General features: G+C 43.0%; 2 protein-coding genes across 7 annotated transcripts in view; one reads left to right on the forward strand and one right to left on the reverse strand.

Annotated features, from left to right (window-relative positions):
• The window catches only part of GSTZ1 (glutathione S-transferase zeta 1), a 7,084-nt gene extending 5,972 nt beyond the window's left edge, over positions 1-1,112 (reverse strand). Inside the window, exon 1 of one of the 3 annotated variants that reach the window (XM_068683110.1) lies at positions 1,016-1,112. In XM_068683110.1, the coding sequence (XP_068539211.1) occupies positions 1,016-1,036 (21 nt within the window). In that variant the 5' untranslated portion in view covers positions 1,037-1,112. Of the gene's footprint in view, positions 1-446; positions 615-1,015 lie in introns of those variants that run through there. The other 2 variants (XM_068683111.1, XM_068683109.1) reach the window with 2 other exon arrangements.
• The window catches only part of POMT2 (protein O-mannosyltransferase 2), a 27,835-nt gene continuing 5,691 nt past the window's right edge, over positions 1,103-23,246 (forward strand). The window contains exons 1-19 of one of the 4 annotated variants that reach the window (XM_068683102.1): positions 1,103-1,361; positions 1,496-1,580; positions 2,017-2,121; positions 3,263-3,371; positions 3,559-3,667; positions 5,374-5,533; positions 8,231-8,337; positions 9,305-9,387; positions 10,252-10,361; positions 12,431-12,497; positions 13,382-13,454; positions 14,957-15,035; positions 15,760-15,911; positions 17,429-17,520; positions 18,824-18,900; positions 20,486-20,557; positions 20,744-20,803; positions 21,019-21,124; positions 22,629-22,769. In XM_068683102.1, the coding sequence (XP_068539203.1) occupies positions 1,144-1,361; positions 1,496-1,580; positions 2,017-2,121; positions 3,263-3,371; positions 3,559-3,667; positions 5,374-5,533; positions 8,231-8,337; positions 9,305-9,387; positions 10,252-10,361; positions 12,431-12,497; positions 13,382-13,454; positions 14,957-15,035; positions 15,760-15,911; positions 17,429-17,520; positions 18,824-18,900; positions 20,486-20,557; positions 20,744-20,803; positions 21,019-21,124; positions 22,629-22,769 (2,005 nt within the window). In that variant the 5' untranslated portion in view covers positions 1,103-1,143. Of the gene's footprint in view, positions 1,362-1,467; positions 1,581-2,016; positions 2,122-3,262; positions 3,372-3,558; positions 3,668-5,373; positions 5,534-8,230; positions 8,338-9,304; positions 9,388-10,251; positions 10,362-12,430; positions 12,498-13,381; positions 13,455-14,956; positions 15,036-15,759; positions 15,912-17,428; positions 17,521-18,823; positions 18,901-20,485; positions 20,558-20,743; positions 20,804-21,018; positions 21,125-22,628; positions 22,770-23,246 lie in introns of all 4 variants that reach the window. The other 3 variants (XM_068683101.1, XM_068683103.1, XM_068683104.1) reach the window with 3 other exon arrangements.

A 23,246-nucleotide genomic window follows, 5' to 3' on the forward strand; every position in this document is an offset into this window, starting at 1 on the left:
AGAAAGATAAAGTAGTTATATGGTGGGAATAAAAGAATATTCTAAGGAGGGCAGTGCATTTCAGGAAGTTTAAGATACAGCAGAGCAAGTTCTGCCAGAGGAGGGTGCCTTTCTCGAAGCGACCGTTCCTGTTCTGGGTGTACAGGTTGTGCCACTGCTTTTCACGCTGGCTCTCTAATTAGTTTCATCTGTTTCTAAACACACACAACCAATCTTAAAATTATCCCCTACAACGTTTCCCTCTTTGCTCCTACCAGATGCTGCTGACTGCTGTGCTGTCATGGATTCTCGAAGCAAATTCCCCAGTGATTTTGCCAAGCACCTGCACTGGGCACTTGAGTGGCATCAAATCGCTCTTCCAGCCACGGAGGGCAGGGCCAGACCTCTTCCTAAGCGAGAGGAGCTCCTGCTGCTCAGGGTGAATGCTAAGACTGCAGGCAGCTCACCTTCACCCGGACTGCAGCACCGAGGCAGCTCTCACAGGTGCTTTCACCCACCCAAGCGCTCACCTTTTCTGATGCCATGGTCACTGCGTGCAGTGTGCTCCAGGAAATAAAAATCTCCCCTCGCCTTTCCCTGTTACCTCAGCTGGGGGGGGGAAGGCTTTATGCTAAAGCCAATGAGGAGAGGACCATGCCCCCAGATCTGTGCCCAGGGCACGCAAACACAGCCAGGCAGGTTGAAAACTTTGAATTGTAGCCAGCTGCACGGGCTGTGGGGCAGGTACAGCCCCGGTGTCAGAGCTGTGAGGTCGGGAAGACATTTGGGGACCTGGCTGCTGCCTCGAGGCGTTTGCTCTGAATAAATCACAGGACAGCCATAGGACAGGCAGAGCGACTGCCAGGCTCTCAGCAGCTGTCAGTGCAACAATAACACACCCCTGGGAATCGAACTGAGGAAACTGAAGCCACGTGCAGAATTTCTGCAGAAAAGAAGAGAAAAAGACAAGAAACGCCCGCCCCCCCCCGCCTCCCACCGCGCCGGGGCCGCTCCCCGCGGCCTCAGCCCCCGCTACCTTGGCTACGGCCGAGCTCATGGCGGCGGCCCCGAGGACTACAACTCCCGGCGTGCCCCGCGCCCCTCCCCCGCCTCCATTTGCCGTGCGGCCGCCGCGTCCCGCCGGGCCCCCGCCGAGCCCCCGCCATGCCGCCGCCGGGGGGCGGCCGCGCCGGGCCGGGCCCGCTGCGCTCCCGGGGCTCCCGCCGGCCGCCGGGGCCCCCCCCGCCCCCGCGGGCCGCCTCCCCCCCTCCCGCCTCACTCACGGCTCGGCCGCCGCCGGGGTCGCGGTCGGTGCTGGCTCTCGTCACCCTGCTCAGCTTCGCCTCCCGCTTCCACCGCCTGCTGGAGCCGCCGCACGTCTGGTACGGGCACCCCGTCGGGTTCCCGGGTGGGCTGCGTGGCGGTGACCCCCTGTAAGATTAAAAAGTACGGGGAGTAAAGGACCCTCCTGGGTGTTTTCGTCTTCAGGGTTGTGTTCTGTGGTTGTCTTTTCCAGCTGGGATGAAACCCACTTCGGGAAGATGGGGAGCTACTACATCAACCGCACCTTCTTCTTCGACGTCCACCCCCCGCTGGGGAAGGTAAACGGCCCCGCTGGGCTCGGGAGCTGGGGGGAGCCCACAGCAGCCTGCCCTTCCCTTCCCTTCCCTTCCCTTCCCTTCCCTTCCCTTCCCTTCCCTTCCCTTCCCTTCCCTTCCCTTCCCTTCATCTATGGGGGGATAATCTATGGAGACAGAATTCTCTCTGACAAATCCCACACGTGGTTACTTCTCCTGAGCCTGCAGTTGTACTTAGAGTCAGCCAAAGGCCTTCTGAGCCCTTCTGATGTTGCTTTTAGACAGGAGCAACGTGGATGCTATGGATTCTCTACAGAAACTGTTTGGAGATGTGTCTGAGTTCAGTTGTTATGTGACTCAGACTTGGCTTGTATTAAAATCTTACCAACTGCTGGTTCGGATTCTCCCTCCAGTGTGATTCCCTGAACACTTTTTTTCCCTTTTTTATTTGTTTCCGCAGATGCTGATCGGACTTGCTGGCTACCTTAGTGGATACGATGGCACATTTCCATTCCAAAAGCCAGGGGACAGATACGAACAGCACAACTACATGGGAATGAGAGGGGTAAGGCGTTACAGGCTAGTATCAAGCTTTTTAGCTCTCCTGTGCTTTTCAGTAAGAGTATTATGTCTTAAGAGCAGCTTTAGTGGATTAGGTCAGAGGTCTCTTTAGCCTTGTGCCTTGTCTCTAAGCTCCTTAGAAAAGTGTTGGTGGCTGCATTGTGAATAAGTCCTGGCGTCTGGCTGTGAGAGGCCAGGTGAAAAAGAGAGGTGATTCTCGAGGGAATCTCTTGCTACTAATTAGAGGGACTAGACTCCTGAATGGGAGGGATATATTGCCTGTCCTACAAGGGGATTGTTGCTGAGCTTGGGCTTCTCCTCACCCTGTCGTGCCTGGCTATTCTGCTGGAGTCCCTGCTGGCTGAGATACCAGGGATTTCAGGAAAGCCAGGATCATTTGCTGCCACCTCCAGTGACGCCGAGCTGAATGAGCTGATGGGAGGAATTACTGTTCAGTGGTGTTCTACCTGAAACCATGGCTCTGCTATTACCCAGGAAGACCTAGAGCCATAAACCTGGCAGCAGATAACACAGGTCAAAAGAAGAAAGTTGCCAGTTGCTGGTGCCTAGAAAGAAAGATGAAAACAGGAAGGTCTGTTTTCTTGGTTTACTTTCCAAGTCTCCAGCAATTTGTAGCTCTGTTGCCCTGAGTCTGAAGTGGGAGAAGTGCTAAAGAGGGAGAGTTTCATTGTGATGCTACTTTCTTTTGTGTTGATCTGTTCTTCGTCCTCCAACTACTCTCGCTCTCATTTGAGAAGAGGAGGTGATGTTGGTCTGTTAAAGATGTAAGATACAATATATTCTGTTCTTAGATTTCATATGCTAATATCTTGTTAAAATGAGTTGAGCCTGATGGATGTGTAATGTGTCTACTTGACATATGTTTTTATGGATACCTGGTGCAGTCTAGAAAGAAAATGACTAACTGTTGTTACTGACACCTCTAGAGACAGAGCAGAGTAAGCAGCTGTTCTCTGCATGGTATCTGTGAGCATTCAGCTTTTTCTGATGATCTGAGTCAATTCAGTAACTGCAGCACCCCCTGTAATTGGTGGGTATATAGCATGAAGGAAGGGAAAGGGGTTGTGTGTGTTTGTGTTCACCTTGATGAGGGTTATAACTTCTCCCATAATCTTTTCCTGCAGTTCTGTGCGTTCCTTGGCTCCTGCCTGGTTCCCTTCGCCTACCTCACAGTGCTGGAACTGTCCAAGTCGCTGCCAGCAGCCTTACTCACAGCCTGCATCCTTATTTTTGGTAGGTGTTGCTGCCACAGCAAAATTGAACAGGTTAATTGTTCAGAGGGCTTCATTTCTGGATCATCATGACTTACCTTGCAGGATACTGTGCTTAATGAGAGAGGCTTCCAAAGGCCAAGTTACTCTGTTTTATATGACGATTTTTAATTGGCAGTTCCATTTCTGACATCTGTGTCTCTCTGCAGATACGGGCTGTATTACTTTGTCCCAGTATATTCTGCTGGACCCCATTCTGATGTTCTTCCTGATGGGAGCTGTTCTGAGTATGGTGAAATGTAACGCCTGTGCAGATAGGTAAGATAAAGAAGTGTTTTTTTTTTGTTTTGTTTTTAAACTATTGGTACTCAGCTTTTGCATGAATAAAGTCCTAGAACCTGTCTGACACTTGATAATCTGGGTGAATGGCTGAGATCAGATTGTTTCAGGAAACTTGGAGGTGAAAACGGCTTGTGGTAGGGGAGATAAAACTGTGAAACAAAGATTTGTGAAACAAGGGAGAAAGTATCATGGCTACGGTAGGCCAGGACGGAAACTTAAATAGATCGTTTTTGCAGGGAAAGGAAACTTCAGCAGAAATAGTTCATGGAACTGCAAATCTTGAAAATGAATGCTAAAGCTTTTAAAAATTCCTGGCATGAAAGAATGTGGTATAGGGCGTTGTAAGTTAGAAACATAGGAATGAAAGATGTTTATAGCCTGTTTAAAGCTTTGCTCCTTAATGGCAAAAATATTAATATGCCATTTTGACACTGTCACTTTGTCTCCAGAACAGAGAAACACAGCTTAACAGTGACTGTAATCCTGTGAGCATTTATAAAATCCTGCTAGTCAAGGTAAAGACTGACATTTGTTGGGTTTAAGGTAATTGGTATAAAAAATTTAAGGGAAATACAGCCAGGATGTTTCTGAATAAGGCAGTTAAATTGCTTGGGGTATTTGCTATAGACCTAGCAAGAGGGGAGTGATGGTTTATAGGTGTTTGGATATGTCAGAAAGCTTCTTTGTGCCTGTGTTGTACAGAGAACTCACTGCATAATGCATCCAGAATTTGAAGGCATAAAAGCTTAGAATATTGTGTTAGATGTGAGCATTTTTTGTTTCATGCAATATTTAAGTACTGCTCATATAAGTCTTAGCATGATTGCAGCACACATGGCTGAAACACAGCCTGCAGCACCAAGTAAGGCCATCTAGGGCTGTCCCCATCTACAACACGTCCCCCAGGGAGTGCAGGCACTGAGGTATAGGGCAGGGTTTGATCAGCTTGCGATGTAGCTCTGTGTGTCTTGACCCGAACTTGTCTCTCATGTCTTGGAAAACAGGATTAGCTCCAACTAGTTCATCTTATGTCAATTAAAAGCCAGCTCCATTGTGTTGTTTAGCAGGGCACAGGGATTTTTAGTCAAAATGCAACTATCAAGGCATCAGGAGTGAGCAGTGAAAAGCTTTTAAGTTTCCTGTCATCTTCTCTCATCTTTTCTCTATGGTTCAGTTTTAGTTTAGTTTGTAATTTTATTGCTTTTTGCTGCAGCTTTTGTTTGTTTTTTTTTTTTTTTGGATAGATGTTCTCCACTGTGACTTTTCTGCTTTACCGAAAGTGGTAGCTCTATTTGATCTGTCCTCCACTGTATTCTTAGCTTTCTGAGTGATGTAAGCTTGCATCTTTATGCAGCAAAAGTCCTCATCTTCAGACTTTCCACACATGGGATTTTCTTTAAACCAGTATTTCAGTTTATACCTGTGTCTGTGTTCCCTCTCTGAAAGGGGAGATAGAGGGCTGCCTAGGCTTAAGTGATGGGCTCGTGTGAAAGGTGTATCAAGTGTATCCTTCCATTGTTCTAAAATTAAAGAAAAACATTTCTTCCTATTCCTCATGGGCTCCTGGGAAGAAGATGGAATGTAACTTTGCAGGGTAGTGATCTGGTGTGTGCTTTCCTGATCACAGCTTCCCATTCCTGTAGCCATCATTTACTCTCTGACCTGCTCTGTCTGTCCCGCAGGCCATTTTCTGCCTCCTGGTGGTTCTGGCTGAGCCTGACTGGGGTGAACCTTGCTGGAGCAATGGGGGTAAAGTTTGTTGGCCTTTTTGTAGTCCTCTTGGTTGGTCTGAACACAATCTATGATCTGTGGGACTTGCTGGGGAACCTCAGCCTGTCACTGGTGAGTGTCAAAAACTTCTCTTTATGCTAAGGGTTTCTTTGTTTTACTTTCTTTTGCTTTTGTAAGTCTCCTAGTTTTTGACAACCATGGAAGCAAACAGTGATGCTCTGTCTGCAGCAAACAGGCACCTGAGGTAGATGATGAAGATGAAAGGTGAAAGTTACAGTGGAAAAATTATTGCCATACGTTTTTAGGAAACACATACTACAACAGGATATGTATCTCATAGGAGCACAAAAAAAGGTTCGGCTTTTTCCTGAGAGAAACTATTACCTTTCCAGTTGGATGGATTTTATTTCAGTTTAGGCTGAAAATGCTCATTGGCAATGGCTGTACAACGGCCCAAAGCAACATTTCCAGTGCTGTTATGTGACCTTCTGAGGAGTACATGCTACCTGGCAGACAGGCATGTTCTGCAGTGCCTGGTTTACATAAGCAGAGCAAGCTCAGGCTTCATGGGAGTGCAGCGGCCTCGGCTGCACGGCAGTAGCATGCTGTAGCCCATCAGGAGCTATAGGCAAGCTCTGTCCATGCAGTCTCTGTAGCCCGTTCTGAGGATGGAGGGAGCTGTAGGCTGCTTGATTTCACACCACTTAGTTCCTGTAAGCTCTAAGAAATCCCTAGTGTATTTGGGTGCCCTGTTCTAATCTGTTGCATTTTGTGTTTTTGGGCTGTGATACCTGATATTTGGAGAACTATCTTGATATCCCATTTGCTATCTGGCAACCAGCAGGAAAAAAATAGTAATTCTTCAGGCATGCTTTTTAAGAGATGTGCAGTTCTCTTGTCTCAGCCTCTTCTGAAACTTAAAAATCCTGTTTCTTTCACTTACTGCTTTTGCCCTTATCGTAAACAGTGGGGGACTTGGGGGACTTTTTCTATTCCTGCTGTGTGATCTGTTTTCTCTGATTAATGTGGATCAACATGGGCTGCAAAGATGCAATGTTCCGGCTCCGGAGAAGCACTTCTTGAGCAGAGTCAGTTAATTGCATTTGAAATGGAACAAATCCATCATGTCTAAGCTTTCTGCCAGCAGACGGCTGCACAGTGATTTCATTTCTGCTGCTGGCAGCAAAGGCAGCAAGCCCCTGAGTGTTAGAATATGTAAAGAAATTTACTCCAGAAGGTAGATGCTTTCTGAATAACAAAATATTTGGCAGTTGTAGTGCTTGTGAAGAGAGAGGGAGAAGAAAAAGCGAGGATCAAACCCACAAAGCCTGAATAATTTCTCTCTGCATTTGTTAGGAAACTCTTCATGATTATTTACATGCAGGGTTTTGGGGACTAATTTGATTGCTAGAATTCTCAGCTTAACTTGGACCGCTCTTCTGTTTTGCTTGGTGTTGTCCTTCATGTGCATTTTCTTTTTGGCCTTTGCATTGACGTCTGTAGTTGTACAAATCTTTTTCACACAGATCAAAGCATATTTCAGTCATTTTGACTGGGGAACTGGAGGTTAGCTCATATGGTGCTGTGCTACAGAAATGTGGTTATGTGCCATCAGTCGGCGTTTTTCCAAGTGTCCAGTGGTTATCAAATTTACTGCTCAAGAACCTGGGCAGAGCAACTGCTTCTTTTGTTGACTTCAGTAGGTTCTTTGTTTTGTAAAATGCTCAGCTCATAGAATCATAGAATATCCCGAGTTGGAAGGGACCCATAAGGATCATCAAGTCCAACTCCTGGCACCACACAGGTCTACCCAAAATTTTAGACCATTTCCCTTCCCCATTACTTCTGAAATCTTTGGATCTGGTATTAATGGATGGGAAATGATTAGCTTAATGATTGTGTGATAGGTATCACAAAGAAAAAGGAAGATAGTGTGTTTGCCCTTACAAGCTTTGTAGTCAGATGTGGACATTTAGCAAACAATTTTTGCTGTTTAAGCTATTTTCTCCTCCCACAGCTATTTATTACCCATTGTGTGCTTTATATTATCTGCTCTGGTACCTGCAGTGTCAGGAGGATGTGAATGTGCAACCACATATTGGCCACCTGTGTACAAGCGACCTCTCCCAGTGTTTTAAATCAAGTGCTCTGCTTTTGTGTTGAGGCAGCTGAAACACTCAGAAGATTTGCTTCTGACTTTTCTGTAACTGCTGTCTGAGGAGCATCAAAAGAAGTTGCAGTATTATACTATCTTTGCTAAGTGAGCTGGTTTCTGTGAATGAAGCATATCTAGCCCTCACTGCATCCACATCTGCACTTGTTGGGAGTGGTGTGTCTAGAAGCTTGTGCACTCCTGTTTTCATTTTCCCTTTTGCTTACCTTTAAGGATTGCTATTCTAAAAGCCATTTCCTTGCTGTGATTTTATGTCAAGTTGTGTACCACTGGTAAACAGGTTAAGGTCCTTGGTAAACAGGTTAAGGTCCTTGTTTTCCAAGTTTTGTCAATGGGAGCTGCCCGGCCTCCTTCCCTAAAGTTAGGGATATTCAGTATTTGGGGAAATTATAATGTCCCATTGTCTTTTTTTATCTTACTTCCAAGAGCCTGAAATTTCAAGGTTACCACAGTTCCTCATTTTTGAGATGCACAGCAAACTCTGCCCAAGCTTTTACCTTTCTCTAGGCTTCTTTGAGGTAATTCTGCAGCCTGCTGCACATGTGTGCATGGCAGACTGCTACTCAGGGTCCTGCAGAGTATGTAGTGGAGTTGTCTGAAGCTACACTGTTTGATCCAGGTTGTGTTTATTACAGGTCATGTTTGGGAAGCATTTACTGGCTCGTGTACTCTGCCTCATCCTGCTCCCGCTTGCCCTCTACACGGCCATGTTTGCTGTTCATTTTACAGTGTTAAATAAAAGGTATTTTATTATTTTTTTTTCTAGTAGAAAAATCATTTGTCTATGCTTTGATTTAAAGACCATTGATTATGGATTTCTCCATTTTCAGCATCACAAGCACAGCCACAAGCTGTGTCTTTGTTTAATTCCCTTCCCAGACTCCCGCATTGTTCTTAGAGAAAGGCTCTGGCTGAGCTGGCAGGGAAACAGCGTTTGAGCTTGAGGCTTTGATGTGCCAAGGAAGGATCCTGACCAAACTCTGTATCTTTTTTTCTTCCCTTTCTTTCCTGGACCTGAAAATGTCTCAACTCCATTCCTTTTTGTAACTATATAAAAAAAAAAAAAAAAGGCATCGCATTCCTGAAAAAAGCTTTGACTGTGATTAAAAATGTCTAGTAAGTGTGCCTAAAGACTATTCTGAATGCCTGCAACTAAGGAATGGTTTTTATGTGGAAGGAGCACAACAGCAATAAAATATGTAATGCTTTCCCACATGCTAATGTTAAGAGATGAGATTAATAAAGCATTTCACCATTAAAGAGAATATAAAATTAAATTTATTATATTTTCAGTTAAGTCAGCTGATTTTACCTCTAACCTATTAGTGGATATGAGACTTCAGGAGCCACAGGGACAGACTTTGTTATATCTGAGCTGACAGTGAGTCAATTTATTTGTTAGAAGAACACCTCCAAAGATGGTTAATGGTGCCAGAAGGCATACATCTTTGTGTTCTCAAGTCCTTCTGACTCTGGGCAATTTCTTGCAAGAGTGTGTGTATCACATATCTGTTGTGATTCACAGTATTAGAGGTGCATCTAAGGCAAATCCAGTCAGTGTTCTCCTGAGGCCATCTGGTTTTGTCTTTTTTCCTTTTTTTTTTTTTTTTTCCTTTTCCTTCTGTAAAAACAAATTGGTAGTGCATGATAGTTTTGTATGCTTGTTTTGCCAGATTTCAAATTGACGTGTTCTTTGCTCTATTTTGTAGTGGTCCTGGGGACGGTTTCTTCAGTTCTGCCTTTCAGTCCCAGCTGATTGGGAACAATCTTCATAACGTCTCCGTTCCAGAGCGTGAGTGCCCCAGGGAGTAAATGGCTCTGAGTATTGTCAATGTACTTGGGGGTTTAAGTAAAAATAACATCACCTGTGAATCAGTGCAGATCATTCCTTTGTGGTCATGGTCAGGTCCATGCTGTTCCTCAGTATGGTTTTATTTATCAGCAGAAAAGAAAAAGGCTGAAAATTAGATTGTGCTTGGTGCACGGTCGCTAGCTGTGTCTTCATATTACTTCTTGAGGGAAAGGCACCATTTTGAGGGATTTGACGGTGTTGTATGCATGCAGCTGCTCCCTGTTCTTTTGTTGGCCTTCAGTGTTGCTTTAGACAACAAAAAAGATTTGTCCTTGCTCCAGAGCTGCTACTGGGAGAGCATCAGGTCCATTCTCCCAGGTGATTCACTTGTGTTGGAGGTTGTGAAGGAAGAAAGTTGTATTAAGGCAGAGTACCAGCTGATAGCTGCCTGAGCTTGCCTCCCGTTCCTCTTGTGTTGCTGTAGGGGTTGGAGGATGGAGTGCTTCAAACCAGTCACGTGCTTTTCAAAATTGATTATGTTTTAATTTGACTGTCTATGCTTATGGAAAGGTTTCTCAAGCCTTTCTCTATGGGAATTGCATACAGTTAACCTAGCACTTCCATTTATGCTATGACTGGCTGGGAGAATTTTAAAAGGTTCAAATATTGTGTAACAGTTTTACTGAGTAGTGGATAGTGATGGAAGATAAGCTTGCAATGAGCCGTTTGGACAGCTCAGGAAGCGAGCTTTCATCAAAACAAAGTAGGAACATATATGCCTAATCAGAGCATCACAGGCTGGCTGTGGGAGACATTTATAGGAGAGCTGCCTTATGCTTTTTTCTCTTGTTCCTTCCTGTTTAGATTTGGCATATGGATCTGTGGTCACGATGAAGAACCTTCGGATGGCAGGGGGATACCTTCACTCCCACTGGCACCTCTACCCAGAGGGCGTAGGGGCTCGCCAGCAGCAGGTTAGTGCCCTGCCTCTGACTACAACCATCTACTCATTCCCATTGCACTTAACATTATTTGTCACTGTGACAGGAGCTATGTATTTACTCAGCACCTGTTATCCTCTCAGTGCCACAGCTGGGTGTTTGGAATCTTGAGTAAAAAGGATGCTTGAGAGCCCACCAGCTTGCACCAAAGAGGTGACTTGCAGTAAAAAAAAACTTTATTGCAGTAGCAAGACCACCCTCTGTAGACAGTGGCCATGAGGACTTTAAAATAATGTTCTGTAATGAAAGTGCTGTTGTTACCTCAAGGAAGGCAGTAAAACTTAGGTTTAAAACAAATCTATTACTTTCCCTTATAGGTTTTGTTGCTGTATGTTAAAATCAACAGAGTAGGAGTGCTGGGTGTTGTTTTCATTCCTGCCATGGGCTCTGTGGCCTTAATGTGAATTACTTCCTCTTGTGCCTTGCTTTCCTCATCTGTCAGCAGGGAGTTTGTAAGGCTTTGTTCATTAAATTGGTTATCTGTATATTTGTAAGCCATTCATTAGCCATAATGAAAAGTGCTTAGCTGAGCTCTCTAAGGGCTTATATTTAAGTGATAAACCAGTAAATCGAAGTATAAATCAGAAACCATATTACTATTGCTAATTAAGTTTTAGAGAAATTAAGTGCATTTCTTATTTTTGTTTATCATCGTTAAGCTTCACAAATCTTCGCAGCTTCTGCAGCCTTCCCAAGATAATCTCTGCAGTTTGCTTGTTAGTGTCTAAAAATTGTTCTGAACTCCTTGAAAGTTTCCAAAGAAAAACAAGTGTTTGTTCTTAACTCCATGAAGCCCCTGCTATGAGGAGGAGGTTTTCAAAAACATTTTTTTAATTAATCATCTTTTCCTGCTGTTCTTGTCAACTAAAAATTCTAATACTGTCATGCAACATTGATGTTTATTACTGAATGTGGAGATGTAATACCAAAACTTGCTCAAGGATAGGCCAAATTAAAGTGCAGAGCACGCTTCCTGACAGTGAAAGGATTTGGAGGATGCTGATGAGAGTTTCCTTGAGAGTAAATGGGACAAGGTAGAGACTTCCCCGCCATCCTGTGATCCCTACCCAGAAGGTGGGACAAGTTAGGGGACTAGGTGAGTTTTTGGGGTATGGAGAGGGGAAGGGAGTGCAGAGCTTGGAGGAGATTTTGGGGAGGAAAATATGGAGATTGTGATCACTTTGCTTCCTCCATCACCTCCTCTGATGATATGACCTCAAAGTAAAAGATTTTATCTCCAACTCCCCGTTTTTCCCACACAAAAATACTCCTGTGTGCTCTGCCTCAGTCACCTGTCTGCTGGGCTGTGTGCTTGCATCTGAGTGGGAGGCACAGGTGTGGGGTTGGGATTGGGTCCTGGAGAGTAGGGCTTGCTGCTTCTGCAGCTGGAAGGGGAGAGTGAGCAAAGAGGGCAGAGTTGTCCTGCTGGGAAGGTAACCTCCTGCAGCAGCACCCTTGGGCCCGATGATCTCCCCGGCTCTTGGTAGCAATAAGAGCAGTTACTCTGTGTGAGGCTGAGCAGGCTGGTGAAGATTAGCTGGGTAATAATACTGCTTCAACAGCTGATCCCTGAATCCTTCCGACTTCCGATCTTTTGGCAGAAGTATTATGGTTGTTATAAGCAGTCTGTTGTCATAAATCTCTACCAACAATGCCTGTCTGTAGAGCCAGAGCTGTTTCCTTCTACTCACACTGGTCAGTGGCTATTCAAAAAGTCCAGATTTCAATACCCTGTTGTTGTAGAAGGAACCTGTGAAGTCAAGCTGTGTGGTTGGAAGCAGTTACTCATGATGCATGTGAACTGCCATTAAGTGTAGTGCTCTAGTGCTCCAGGGTGGATGTGCTGGACCCTGAGTAAAGGGTGGGATCTTGGTTAAGCAGCGGTCAGTAACTGGCTTTCTAGAGTGAAATGCTGTAGAAATCTTCCCAGGTTTTCTCTGTTAGTAGTGCATTCATTTGGGACTTTGATTTGCTGGCAAATGCATCTTTGCTATCACCAGCTTTATTCTTGTTTGGTAAAATAATTTATCCTGTGCTTTTAGGTCACTGCCTACTTACATAAAGATTTGAATAACCTGTGGATTATAAAGAGACATGACTCAGATACAGGTAACAAATACCAGTAAAGAGCCTTTTATAATTGCTGCTTCAGTTGTTAACATAAATATGTTGAGTTCCCTCCAGGGCAAAGTGTCCTTCATAGATAAGACGAGGGGAGGAGGTAGAACAAAGGGAATCTGACTCCATCTTCATCAACCTTATTTGTATCTACCATTTTTTTATTTATTTTTTTTTCTCCAGGATGTACAGTAAAAGTAAATTAAGCTTTTTTTTTGGCTGAAGGTTGCACTGACAACTTTTCAGTCAGGTTGGGTTGCCAATAACGGAGAGGAAATTAATCTGAGCTCAATTAATATTTTGTGGAGTCTGTTATTATGGCTGTGACTCCTGGAGAAGTTGGTTCCTGGTATGTTCTGATACATGGTGTTCAAGTGATTTGCTTGGATGCTTCCTTGGACAACATAGATTATTGAAGGTGATATTCTCTTGATTTAGAATATCAATTAGTGTAGCTGAGGCATGTTTGGTCTAGGGTAGTTTCCTTTCTACACCTGCAGCACCTATATATAAAACAGCACCTATATTTAAAAACTGACAAGGAACACTCTAAACAACAAAAAATTCAAGTAACCTACGGTCTTACAAGTGTCATTTTATAGTCCATGAAATTAAAATGTAGATATCTAGTTAAGAAGTTCAGTTAGCCTAGTCAGGCATCCCCTTTATTTAAGGGCACTATGTGTTGCTTTGGGTCATGTTACTCTATAGAGTAACCCTCAGGGCTGTTCTTTAAACTAGAGTAGTGATTTACACCAAGCTTACACAAACTAGTTTGCCTTGTATTGTCTGCTTGAGGCTTGAACGTTCACAAAAAACCTTGAGACCCTGATTTGTTTGTCAGTGCTTTGGTGTGATTAGTTTTCTTCCTCCAGCAGATCTGTCAGACCCCTCCAGCCCTGTGGAGTTTGTGAGGCATGGAGATATTATTCGCCTGGAACATAAAGAGTAAGGACGATTTCTGGGATGTGAAGAGACTGAATGATTGAGTAGAACTGGAGGGAGATTTGGCTTGCCAAAGACTACAATGTTAGGCCAGCACAAGCTGGTTTTGCAGCAGAGGTGTCTGTACATCTGCATTGCCAATGCAGGCTTTGTGGAGGTTTTTTTCTTTGGTTTGTTTTGAAGTGCCTGTAAAATGGGAAACCTTTAACAGAACCATACAGCTTCATTATCAGTACCTGCCTAAGTGGCACAGGGATTTGTTCAGCTATGTGAGGTGCAATAGTAAAGGCAACTCCTGCGAAGAAGCCATTCAAAACCCGTGTTCTGTCATTTTGTGCACAAAAATGACATAAATCACAGCTCTGAGACATTTTCAATGAAAATGTTGGCTTTTGCCTTTGTGATGAATAAATGAGGGTGACGTAGGGGAGCCCTAGTGACTTGATATTTAATCTTCATCTCATCTAATGTCACAGTGCCATAATGCTCTGTGCTATCACGGCTTTTATTTCTTAACAGAAGTTCTATATTTGTGAGCCTGAAAATTATGTCTTACTGTGTTCAGTATTGCATATCCACAAGTCATTGTGTAAGTCTTCCAAAAAGATTTGAAGACCTTAAAAAATGATACATTGAACTTTGGGTTTTACTGCTAAGTATACGATAATGAAAGTGGTAAAATCCTGGTTTGGCAATACTGGGCTTGCTTAACTTATGTGTTGGAAGGGAATTCTGCAGAATGGGAGGAAAACTGCAGCGTTAGGGTAAAGATCCAGCAGGTGGCTCTCCTCTCTTTGCAGACAGATTTCATCAAGTGTGGGCAGAGGCTTTGTGTGCAGATAAGGCAGGGAGGGCTAGATGCAGCTGTGTTGTTGGCGAGGGAGGTTCATAATATGAGTAAGAACTGACCAGGATATGGCCCCGCTTTTCTGGTTGCCTCATCTGCCAGTCCCTGCTGGAGTGAGAGGCTCCATCTGTGCCTGGTGTAATGGGGGCCACGATTCCCCACCTCAGTAAATCTGACCAAAAGGTAGAGTCTTTCCCCTCAAAGTAAAAGTGACAATGTAGAGAGGTCAGGATCTTGTTTTGCTTCTTGCAAGAGCAGGACTGTCAGTCCCACCTTTCTCCTTTCATAAGAAGGAAAAAAGCACGTGTGTGTATGTGTGTGTGTGGACCTCAGGGCAGTTTCACCTAAATGTTTTTGATTTACGAGCTGTGGTACATTACCACTTGGAGGTGGTGGTTTATGGCCTGAGGGCTGGATTTATTCATGGTGTCCTTCTTCGCTAAAAGTGCCCAGTGTGGCGTAAACTCAGAGTTGCATGGTGGGAAGCAGCTCTTTTGCTCTGTGGCCCCATTGCTATCAGAGCTGTATCTTGCTCTGCCATTCGGTGGTCAAAGTGCTGGTGGCCGTCTCTGAATGCCTTAAACCAAAAGATCTTATCACAAATTGATAGAGACATTTTAAACAAACAAACAAGGTTTGACTTTTAATTTAATTCCAGAACTTCAAGAAATCTTCACAGTCACCAGCACGAGGCTCCCCTGACGAGAAAGCATTTTCAGGTCACTGGCTATGGAATAGTAAGTGAATGGCAAGAGGAAGCAAAAGCTGTTTGGGTGGGGGGGAGTTCATACTGTGCCAGGGGGATTTATTTCTGCTCTTAGTTTGTTTGCCAGGGTGGTAGATGTAGCTGTAAATCTACAGGATTAGAGGAGAAGTTGGTCTAGTATAAAATAGCTTATCTTATTTAAGGTCTATTTAATATGAACACAGACAAGAAAATAACGTAAGCTTTAATGTCAGTCTAGCTTTGGCAGCCTTCAACTCCGTAAATGCCAAACTGAGCAACCCTGAAGTTGCTCTGACAAGTATTATTTCGTGTATTTGGCCTTGTCACGTAGACAACTGGCTTTTGTTGACAGAATGATGACAGAAGTTTGAATCACGAAAATGAAATCTGCTTTGAGGGCTGAATTTCCAAAGGCTGTTGCCTAAACCCCTTCTGTGAAGCAGCCAAGTTACCTCTGTTTTGAAATGTAACTCTGAGCCATAGTCAAGAATGAATTTGAAGGGGAAAAAAAAAAAGGCTGGCAAGATAAAAACGTCTGTGGTAGTTGCTCATGTGTAGAATCCTCTGTTTCTAATGGGGAATCTCTTCTGTGAAGTCTGAGCAATGATAGTGTGGGCTCTTTTGTTTAGCTTTGTCATCACTGGAGTTTCAGAAGTTTGTATTTCAGTACTTCAATTGCATGTGTCTTTGGTTAGGTTTGTTTGTTTCTCTCCTATGGTGTTTTTCCATGATAGAATGGAACAGGAGACTCCAATGACTTCTGGCGGATTGAAGTGGTGGGCAGAAAGCCTGGGAAGCTTATCAAAGTCCTGCGGAGTCAGGTCCGGCTAACCCATGTGGCCACAGGGTGTTTACTGGGCTCTTCTGGAAAGACTCTGCCAAAATGGTAAGAACCTCGTATTCCTTCCCTGCCCCATCCCACACAGCCCGGAGCTACTATGTTTGTTTGCTTATTGGTGCTTTTAAATTTAAACTAAGCAGTAACCACGTTTCCTCCATTTCTTTATCTTTAAAAGAATAAAAAAATAACCAACAGGTACTTAAAATGCAACCAGATGATCAGGGCTAGGGTTATGCAGTGTGTTCCAGTGAAGGTGCCTGCTGGGCAGTGGCTCTGAAAAATCATATCCCTTGCCAAGAGATCTAAGATTTGCACAGGTATTGATTTTGTCATGCAGTAAGTCCAGGAGGGGATGACAGCTGTGTTCTTCAAGGCCTGTTTTAGCCTTAAGGTTCACCAAAATTGCTAGAAACTGGGGCAGTTCATGCCGTTCCGTACCATAATCCTCCAAACCTATTGTTATTGGTATTAACTTCTTTTGTTGTTGGAAGTCTGTCCTGCTATTTTTACATGAGGTGTTTGTAGTGTGAGGGCGACAGTAACAATCTGATGTTAACAGGGGATGGGATTTAATATGTTTACGGATTATATATCTTTATCACAAAACGAGGTGCATGCAGAGACATCCAGACTAATGCCAAACAAGCTGCTGTATCTGCACAGCTCCACTGTGTGGGATGCTAACATGGATCCTGAAGCAGCAGGCTTCTGCTTCCAGAGCTGCTTCTGTCACTGCTATCTTAGGTTTCCCTTCACTGTTTCATGGTTTAAAAAAAAAAAAAAAGCTATTAAGAAATCTGGTGGATGCTGAATCATGGTGAATGCAGGCAGATAGCTCTGCCTGGTCAGGAATGTAAATGGCATTTATATCTTTTTCAGCGAGGCTGGGTTCATGAGTAAATAATGTGTTTGGTTTAAAAAAATAAATCACTGTCTCTGACAACAGCATTCAGGAAGGGAGGTATGTATTTTTTTGTACTAACACAAACTTACCCTGTGAGTGAAAGTCACTGCTGCAAAATATTTATGACATTAAGAGCTGAGGGGGAAGAAAACCCAGGTAACTGCAAATAAAGATTTTTTTTAAGACTTTGAAGGGGAATAATCACTGTCCTTCAGAAAGTTAAGTGATGGTTAATTAATGTAATTAATTAATTAGCGGAAGTAAGCTTGGTAAGTGGCAGTTGATAGAAAATTCCTTATTAATCTGTCAGACTACTGCAGGGTCTGATGCACTTTCTACACAAGTATTTAATGTGACTTGCTAGAGATAGGGTGACAGAGCAAGTGAAATGTTGGTGGGATCCTCTGAAGTTGATCCTTTGTTTCTATAAGCATGGATTGACTTAATGATGGTGATTTCATTTTTTTCTGGAGAGACTGTAACGGTTGACTTGAAGTTGTCAACGTGCAGCTTCTTTGTGCTAAGTGTTTTGACGTTAGGCACCCAAATTTAGAAATGTGGCCCATATATTTAGTGGAATTTTTATGTAGGCTTTCTTTCAAATCTGTTTTGGTTTCTGCGTGGTGGGATAGTGTCTGACTGTTCTGGTGTTCCTCAGGGGTTGGGAACAAGTGGAAGTCACCTGCACACCATACCTGAAGGACACTCCCAACTCCCTCTGGAACTTTGAAGATCATATCAACCCCAAGTGTGAGTCATTTATTTTCCTTTTCTTTGAGGGTCCGTTTTGGCTCCCTGTTAAGGGAAAGGATGAGCTATCAGACAGCAAGAACTGGCAGTCAGTGATTTGGAGTTGTCTGTTCTTCCAGCTCAGGTGCAAACTTGCTAAATTTGGGCCACTTGTTCAGAGATGCGTAGCCAAGGGGAGGTTTACACTGGATAGCAGGAAAAGGCTCTTCACTGAGAGGGTGGTCAGGCACTGGAACAGGCTTCCTAAGGAGCCTGTTGGAGTTCCAGAAGCATTTGGGCAAATGCTTTCATACACGTGGTTTAATTTTTAGGTAGTGCTGTGTGGAGCTAGGACTTGGATGCGACAGTCCCTTCCAGCTCAGTTTATTTTACGATTCCATGACTTCACTGTCTGGACATTGAACTGGTGATAATGCTTCAAGCGTAGTAGAAAATATAAAGACATTTTAAGGATTTTGAGATTGTCCTGGATAACAAAAGTATGAAGTTTTAAAGGTACTGCAGTGCAAGCTGTTATTTTTAACATCATTGGTTCAATTGGGAATCATTGCTCTTAATATGAGTATGGTGTATATATTTGAATGATTTTTTTTTTCAAAGTTAATATCTATCCTGCTCTGGTATATTTTCTTCCTTCTCTTACGGGGTATGCTAAATAATGACTTTGCAGTGCCATCAAGTAATAGTAGAAGTATGACAAAAACTGGGAAGAGAACAGTGTGCCAGTAATGACAGATGGGCCTTGCAGCCTCATCCCGGAGTTAGATATGTGTCACAGCCTCATTTGGCCTGAATTGTTTGGTGTGGTTTTCCTCCCATGAATTGCAGCTGACTTGGGCTGAGTTCCGAGTTACCAAAAACCTGGTGTTCCTCACCTCTTCGGAGCAACTGTGCAGATTGGAGGAAAGGAATCCTGGGCTTGTTGACTTGGTAGAGTTTCCTCTTCTGTTGTACTGCATTTTGTATTCCCACACGCGTGGCTCATTTACAGATAAACAGCAGCATATGAGCAATATGTCTCTAATTTCATCTAGAAATAGAGATCTGTTTATTTCAGAGAGACATATTTCTCTTGCTCCTGGAAATAAAGGAGGAAATCTAGGAGTACATCAGATGTGAAATTCACTGGGGGTTACTTTGACTTCAAGCCTCTGCATTTAGAATATGAATGAATTGCATAGGGAATTAAAAGAGGTGCTAGAAGCAGATTCCTCACAGGAGGAGAGAGTTTAGTTTTATTATGCAACAGGCAAATAAAAGTAAAACATACAGATTTCTAATCTACTTTCCTTTCTTTCTGTAGTGCCCAATATCAGCCTGGATGTTTTGAAGCCTTCTTTTGCAGAAATTCTGCTAGAATCCCACATGGTTATGATCCGGGTAAGATACCATTAATTCCAGATGATCATTTTCTCTTCCTTTATCTTTCATTTAAAAAAGGAAAAAAAGAAAAAAAGCATTTTCTGAGATACCTGGGTGATGGTTGTAAGCTAGGGCAGAATTTGTGTGCCCCAGCAACCTACTTGTCTTTTTGCTTAGAAAAAGAGGTGCTCTTGAGGCTAATTTTTCCAAAAGTTTGGAAGCCTTGGGCTTGATGCCTAGCTCTACTGTTAAGGTGATTTAGCTACAGTCTAGTTCTGTAATCTCTTTGCTGCTGAAATCCTGTTCTGTAAAGGAGAGCTTAGGATTTTTTCCTAACGTAGCAGAAGGTTTTGAAGTTAAATTAGTATTTGTGGGGCAGGAGGATACTACTATGGTCACGCTCAGGAAAATTAGGTAAACAGACACTTAAAAACACAATAAATGTTTGAATTGAAAATGGAATATTTTTTTTAAAAAGCTTATTGAGATGCTGCATTTTCAGCTTCGTCTTTATGCCTAAAGATACATGCAAAAGAGATGGATTTAATATTTTCAGGGTAGATTGGTCTTGTGGTCTTTCCCTGTGTTTGTTCTTTGATCTTAGCCACAGCCCTTCCGCTTCTAGCTTCAAACTCCATCTGAAAATAATAGAAGAGTTCAGTTGGAAGGGACCTTCACAAAGATCATCTAATCCAGCTGCCTGACTTGCTTCAGGGCTAACCAAAAGTTAAGCATATTAATGAGGGCATTATCCAAATGCCACTTTAAGACTGACAGGCATGGGACACAAACCACTTCTCTAGGAAGTCTGTTACAGTGTTTAACCACACTCACACTAAAGAAATTTTCCCTGATGTCCAGTCTGAATCTTCTCTAGCACAGCTTTGTGCTGTTTCCACATGTCCTGACATCAGTTACCAGGGGAAAGAGACTGGCATCTCCCTCTCCACTTCCCCTCCTCAGGAAATTGTAGAGAGCAACGAGCCTTTTCTCCTGTCTAGACAACACAAGTACCCTCAGCCTCTCATAGGAGGTGCCTTCCTAACCCTTTTACCAGCTCTGTTGCCCTGAAGAATGGAACGTACCACTTTGATATGGGAGTCTAAGGTTTAATTTGTTTGTTTGTAAAGGTGTTCTCAAAGTTGCAAAAGAAGGTAGTCAAACAACTTATTAGTAATGTTAAATATTTCCATGGCAACCAGTGATAACGTTGTCTCAGGTAAGAAAGCACCTGCAAGAGTTTCCATGGAAATAATCTTTTCTGAGGTTTTTATTTCAGAGTGAAAGGAAGCCTGTTGAAGTAGTCTCTTACTGAACAGACATCTTACTTATGCAACGTGTATCCTTAGTGACAGAAAACCTGGAGAAGAGAAATGAGAGAATACTGCCTTTAATCATACCCAAAGAATGTTTTCACTTGCTCAGTAGTATTAAAACATTCTTTGTCCTAATTGTAACTATCTCCCGAAGATGATGTGTGCATGTGGTCAGAAAACAGTCTTTATTCAGGAAGAGTGTTCATGTATGTTTGTAAACTCAGATGTTTATGAGCAGACTTTGCAGCACAACTGCTCGCTCATTTCATTTTTTTTCTTATCTGTAGGGGAACAGCGGCCTGAAACCAAAGGACAATGAAGTTACATCCAAACCCTGGCACTGGCCTATCAACTACCAGGTGTGTTGATCGGTCCCCCTTCCTTTCTGCTTTCAGGTACTTTAAAATGCTTCTGGAAGCACAGGACCTCTTAATCACATTGAAGCTGCCTTGAAGGGAAGTTATCTCACCTTTGACACTGTAGAAGATAAGAATAAGCTGCATGGATTCAAACCCTTTTTGCTTACTTCTGGTTTGTTTCTTCAGGGTCTGCGTTTTTCTGGTGTCAACGAGACAGATTATCGGGTTTATTTGCTGGGAAACCCGGTAAGTTGGAACAGGAGGTTCCAAGATAATGTCTTTAGCAAATTTTAGCTTACTCATGCTTTTTCCAGTGACAATGTTTCTCTTACTCTTCTTTCTTTTGGACTGTCTCTCTCATTTTATTCTTAAATGTTTGCATGGAGCTTTTCATTTCCTTTCACATGTTCATTCCTGTTTACAGCCTTAAGTCCTAAAAGTCTTTCTCTTTTCCTACATAGGTGGTTTGGTGGCTAAATCTGTTCACTATTGGGTTGTATCTTCTGACAGCAATTTCAGCTGCAGTGGCACTGAAGAGAGGTGTCCAACTGTCATCTGAACTCAAAGGTGAGGTCAGTTCTCCTATGCATCCTACATTATAGAATCTGTTATAACACCCTTGTTTCCTGGCACAGAAAAGCTGATGTTAGGATTTCTGTGTTAAAAACTTACTCATAAATCATGTTAAAGCCTCTGGAAGTTGAACACAGTGCTGGGGGTGAGCATCAGAAAGGTAGAAGTGTGAAAATTCATGGGCTGAGATAAAGACAGCTTATTAGGTGAAGCAAAAGCTGCATATGCAAGCGAAGCAAATCAAGGAATTCATTTGCTGCTTTTCATTGGCAGGCAATTTCAGGACAGCAGGGCTCATCACACATAATGGTTTCTTGGGAAGACAAATGCCATCGCTCTGAATGTCCCCTTCTCCTCCTTCTTTTCCCCCAGCCTTTGTTACTGCGCATGACATCATATGGCATGGGATGTCCCTTTCTGGGTCAGTCGTTCTGGCTTTGTCCCTTCCTAGATCCTTGTGCAACCCCAGCCTCCCCACTGGCAGGGCAGCACAAGAAGCAGAAAAGTCCTTGAGTCTAAGCACTGCTCAGCACAATCAGTGTGTTACCACCACTATTTTCATCAAAAATACAAAACGCAGCATTGTAAAAGCCTCTATAAAGAAAATTAACCCTGTCCCAGCCAAAACCATGGCATTACTGCTGCTCAGAAATGACCAGCTGCATGTTTGTGGAGCTGTTTTTGATCTGGACGTACCAGTATGAGAAGGTAATAAAATCTGATGTTTTTTCTAACAGAGCTACTGACCCCAGCCCGGGTAATACAGCTTTTTGCAAATCCTAAGAAGTCATACATTGCAGTTTACATCGATGGCTACTTACTTTTGTAGATCTCTGCGTTGAAAGGGAAATACCAAACATAATGTGACACTGTTAAGTGAAACAATAAGTGATTAGCTAATCTGCATGCAGACATCAGAGCTCTCAGTCCTTTCCCCATGCTGTGAAAGCTAAGCAACATTTCTTTCCAGGAAGGGCTGGCAAAGTGATCATCTAGATGGCTTGTAGTCTCATTGCAGAGAACATAAAACATCGGAAACTGGAATGACCTAATTAGTCTAATGTGCATCCTGAGAAACTGCAAATTTGGTCTTAACATAGAGCCTCTACGGCAACCTCCTGCCAATCCACTGAGACTTATCAAAAAAGATATATTAAGACATAATTCTTATGTAAAATGTAATAACATACAAAATGCTATATAATAATGAAATGCAATAATAAACATAGATGCAGTTATATAATACCTAATGCTCATTTTTCTCCTGGAAAGTGTTTGTGTGTGTGTGTGTATATATATATAAAGAATGTAGCTAGGATAGTGCAGAGGCTTGGACCAATTTCAGACCAATGCATGACTTACTCCAAAGATCATTCCTGTTTATTTTGCTGTGATTCACATGCTACTTACTGTGACAAGGCTTGTAAACAGGATCTGTTTTTTTGTTGTTGTTTTTTTTTTCTTTTTTCCTGCTGAAGCCTGTTTGTTTGTGTTCCAGAACTGTCCCGAGTTGTGCTTCATGGTGGAGGACAGATTGCTCTGGGCTGGCTCCTTCATTACCTCCCCTTCTTTATGATGGGCCGAGTTCTCTACTTTCACCACTACTTTCCTGCCATGCTTTTTTCCAGCATGTTGACAGGTAAATACAGAAGACTGAGAGAAGATGAGGCAGGGAAACAGGTGAAATTCTGTTAAATGGAGATTTTTCAGTCTAAACAATATATTCTCATATTTTTTTCTGCTTGTGTAAAGTGCTTGAAAGCACTGAATAAATGAAAATGTTTTTCACAAAGCAGCTTGCGGTGCCTAACTGTCTCTTTTTCATTGCCACACTGAAGAGGCAGTCATGTCTAGTGGTTAGAATTGAGATGTGATTCCTATCCTCTGCTGTATCATTGTTACTTTGTGCTTTTATATGTGTTACTTTCCTTTTTTTTTTTTTTTGCTGTCCTTATATTTCTGTCATGTCCATTTGTAATTCAATCTTGGTAGTTTTTATTGTGATTTTTGTGCCACCTTAGTTAACAGGCTGGGGTCCAGATCTCTTGCATTTATTCAAGTGGGAAAGAAAGAAAAAAATAACTCTGCTGATAGAAAACAATCTGTATAATTCTAG

The sequence above is a fragment of the Anas acuta genome, chromosome 5 (genome assembly GCF_963932015.1).
Source record: "Anas acuta chromosome 5, bAnaAcu1.1, whole genome shotgun sequence".
In the NCBI taxonomy this organism is placed as follows: domain Eukaryota; kingdom Metazoa; phylum Chordata; class Aves; order Anseriformes; family Anatidae; genus Anas; species Anas acuta.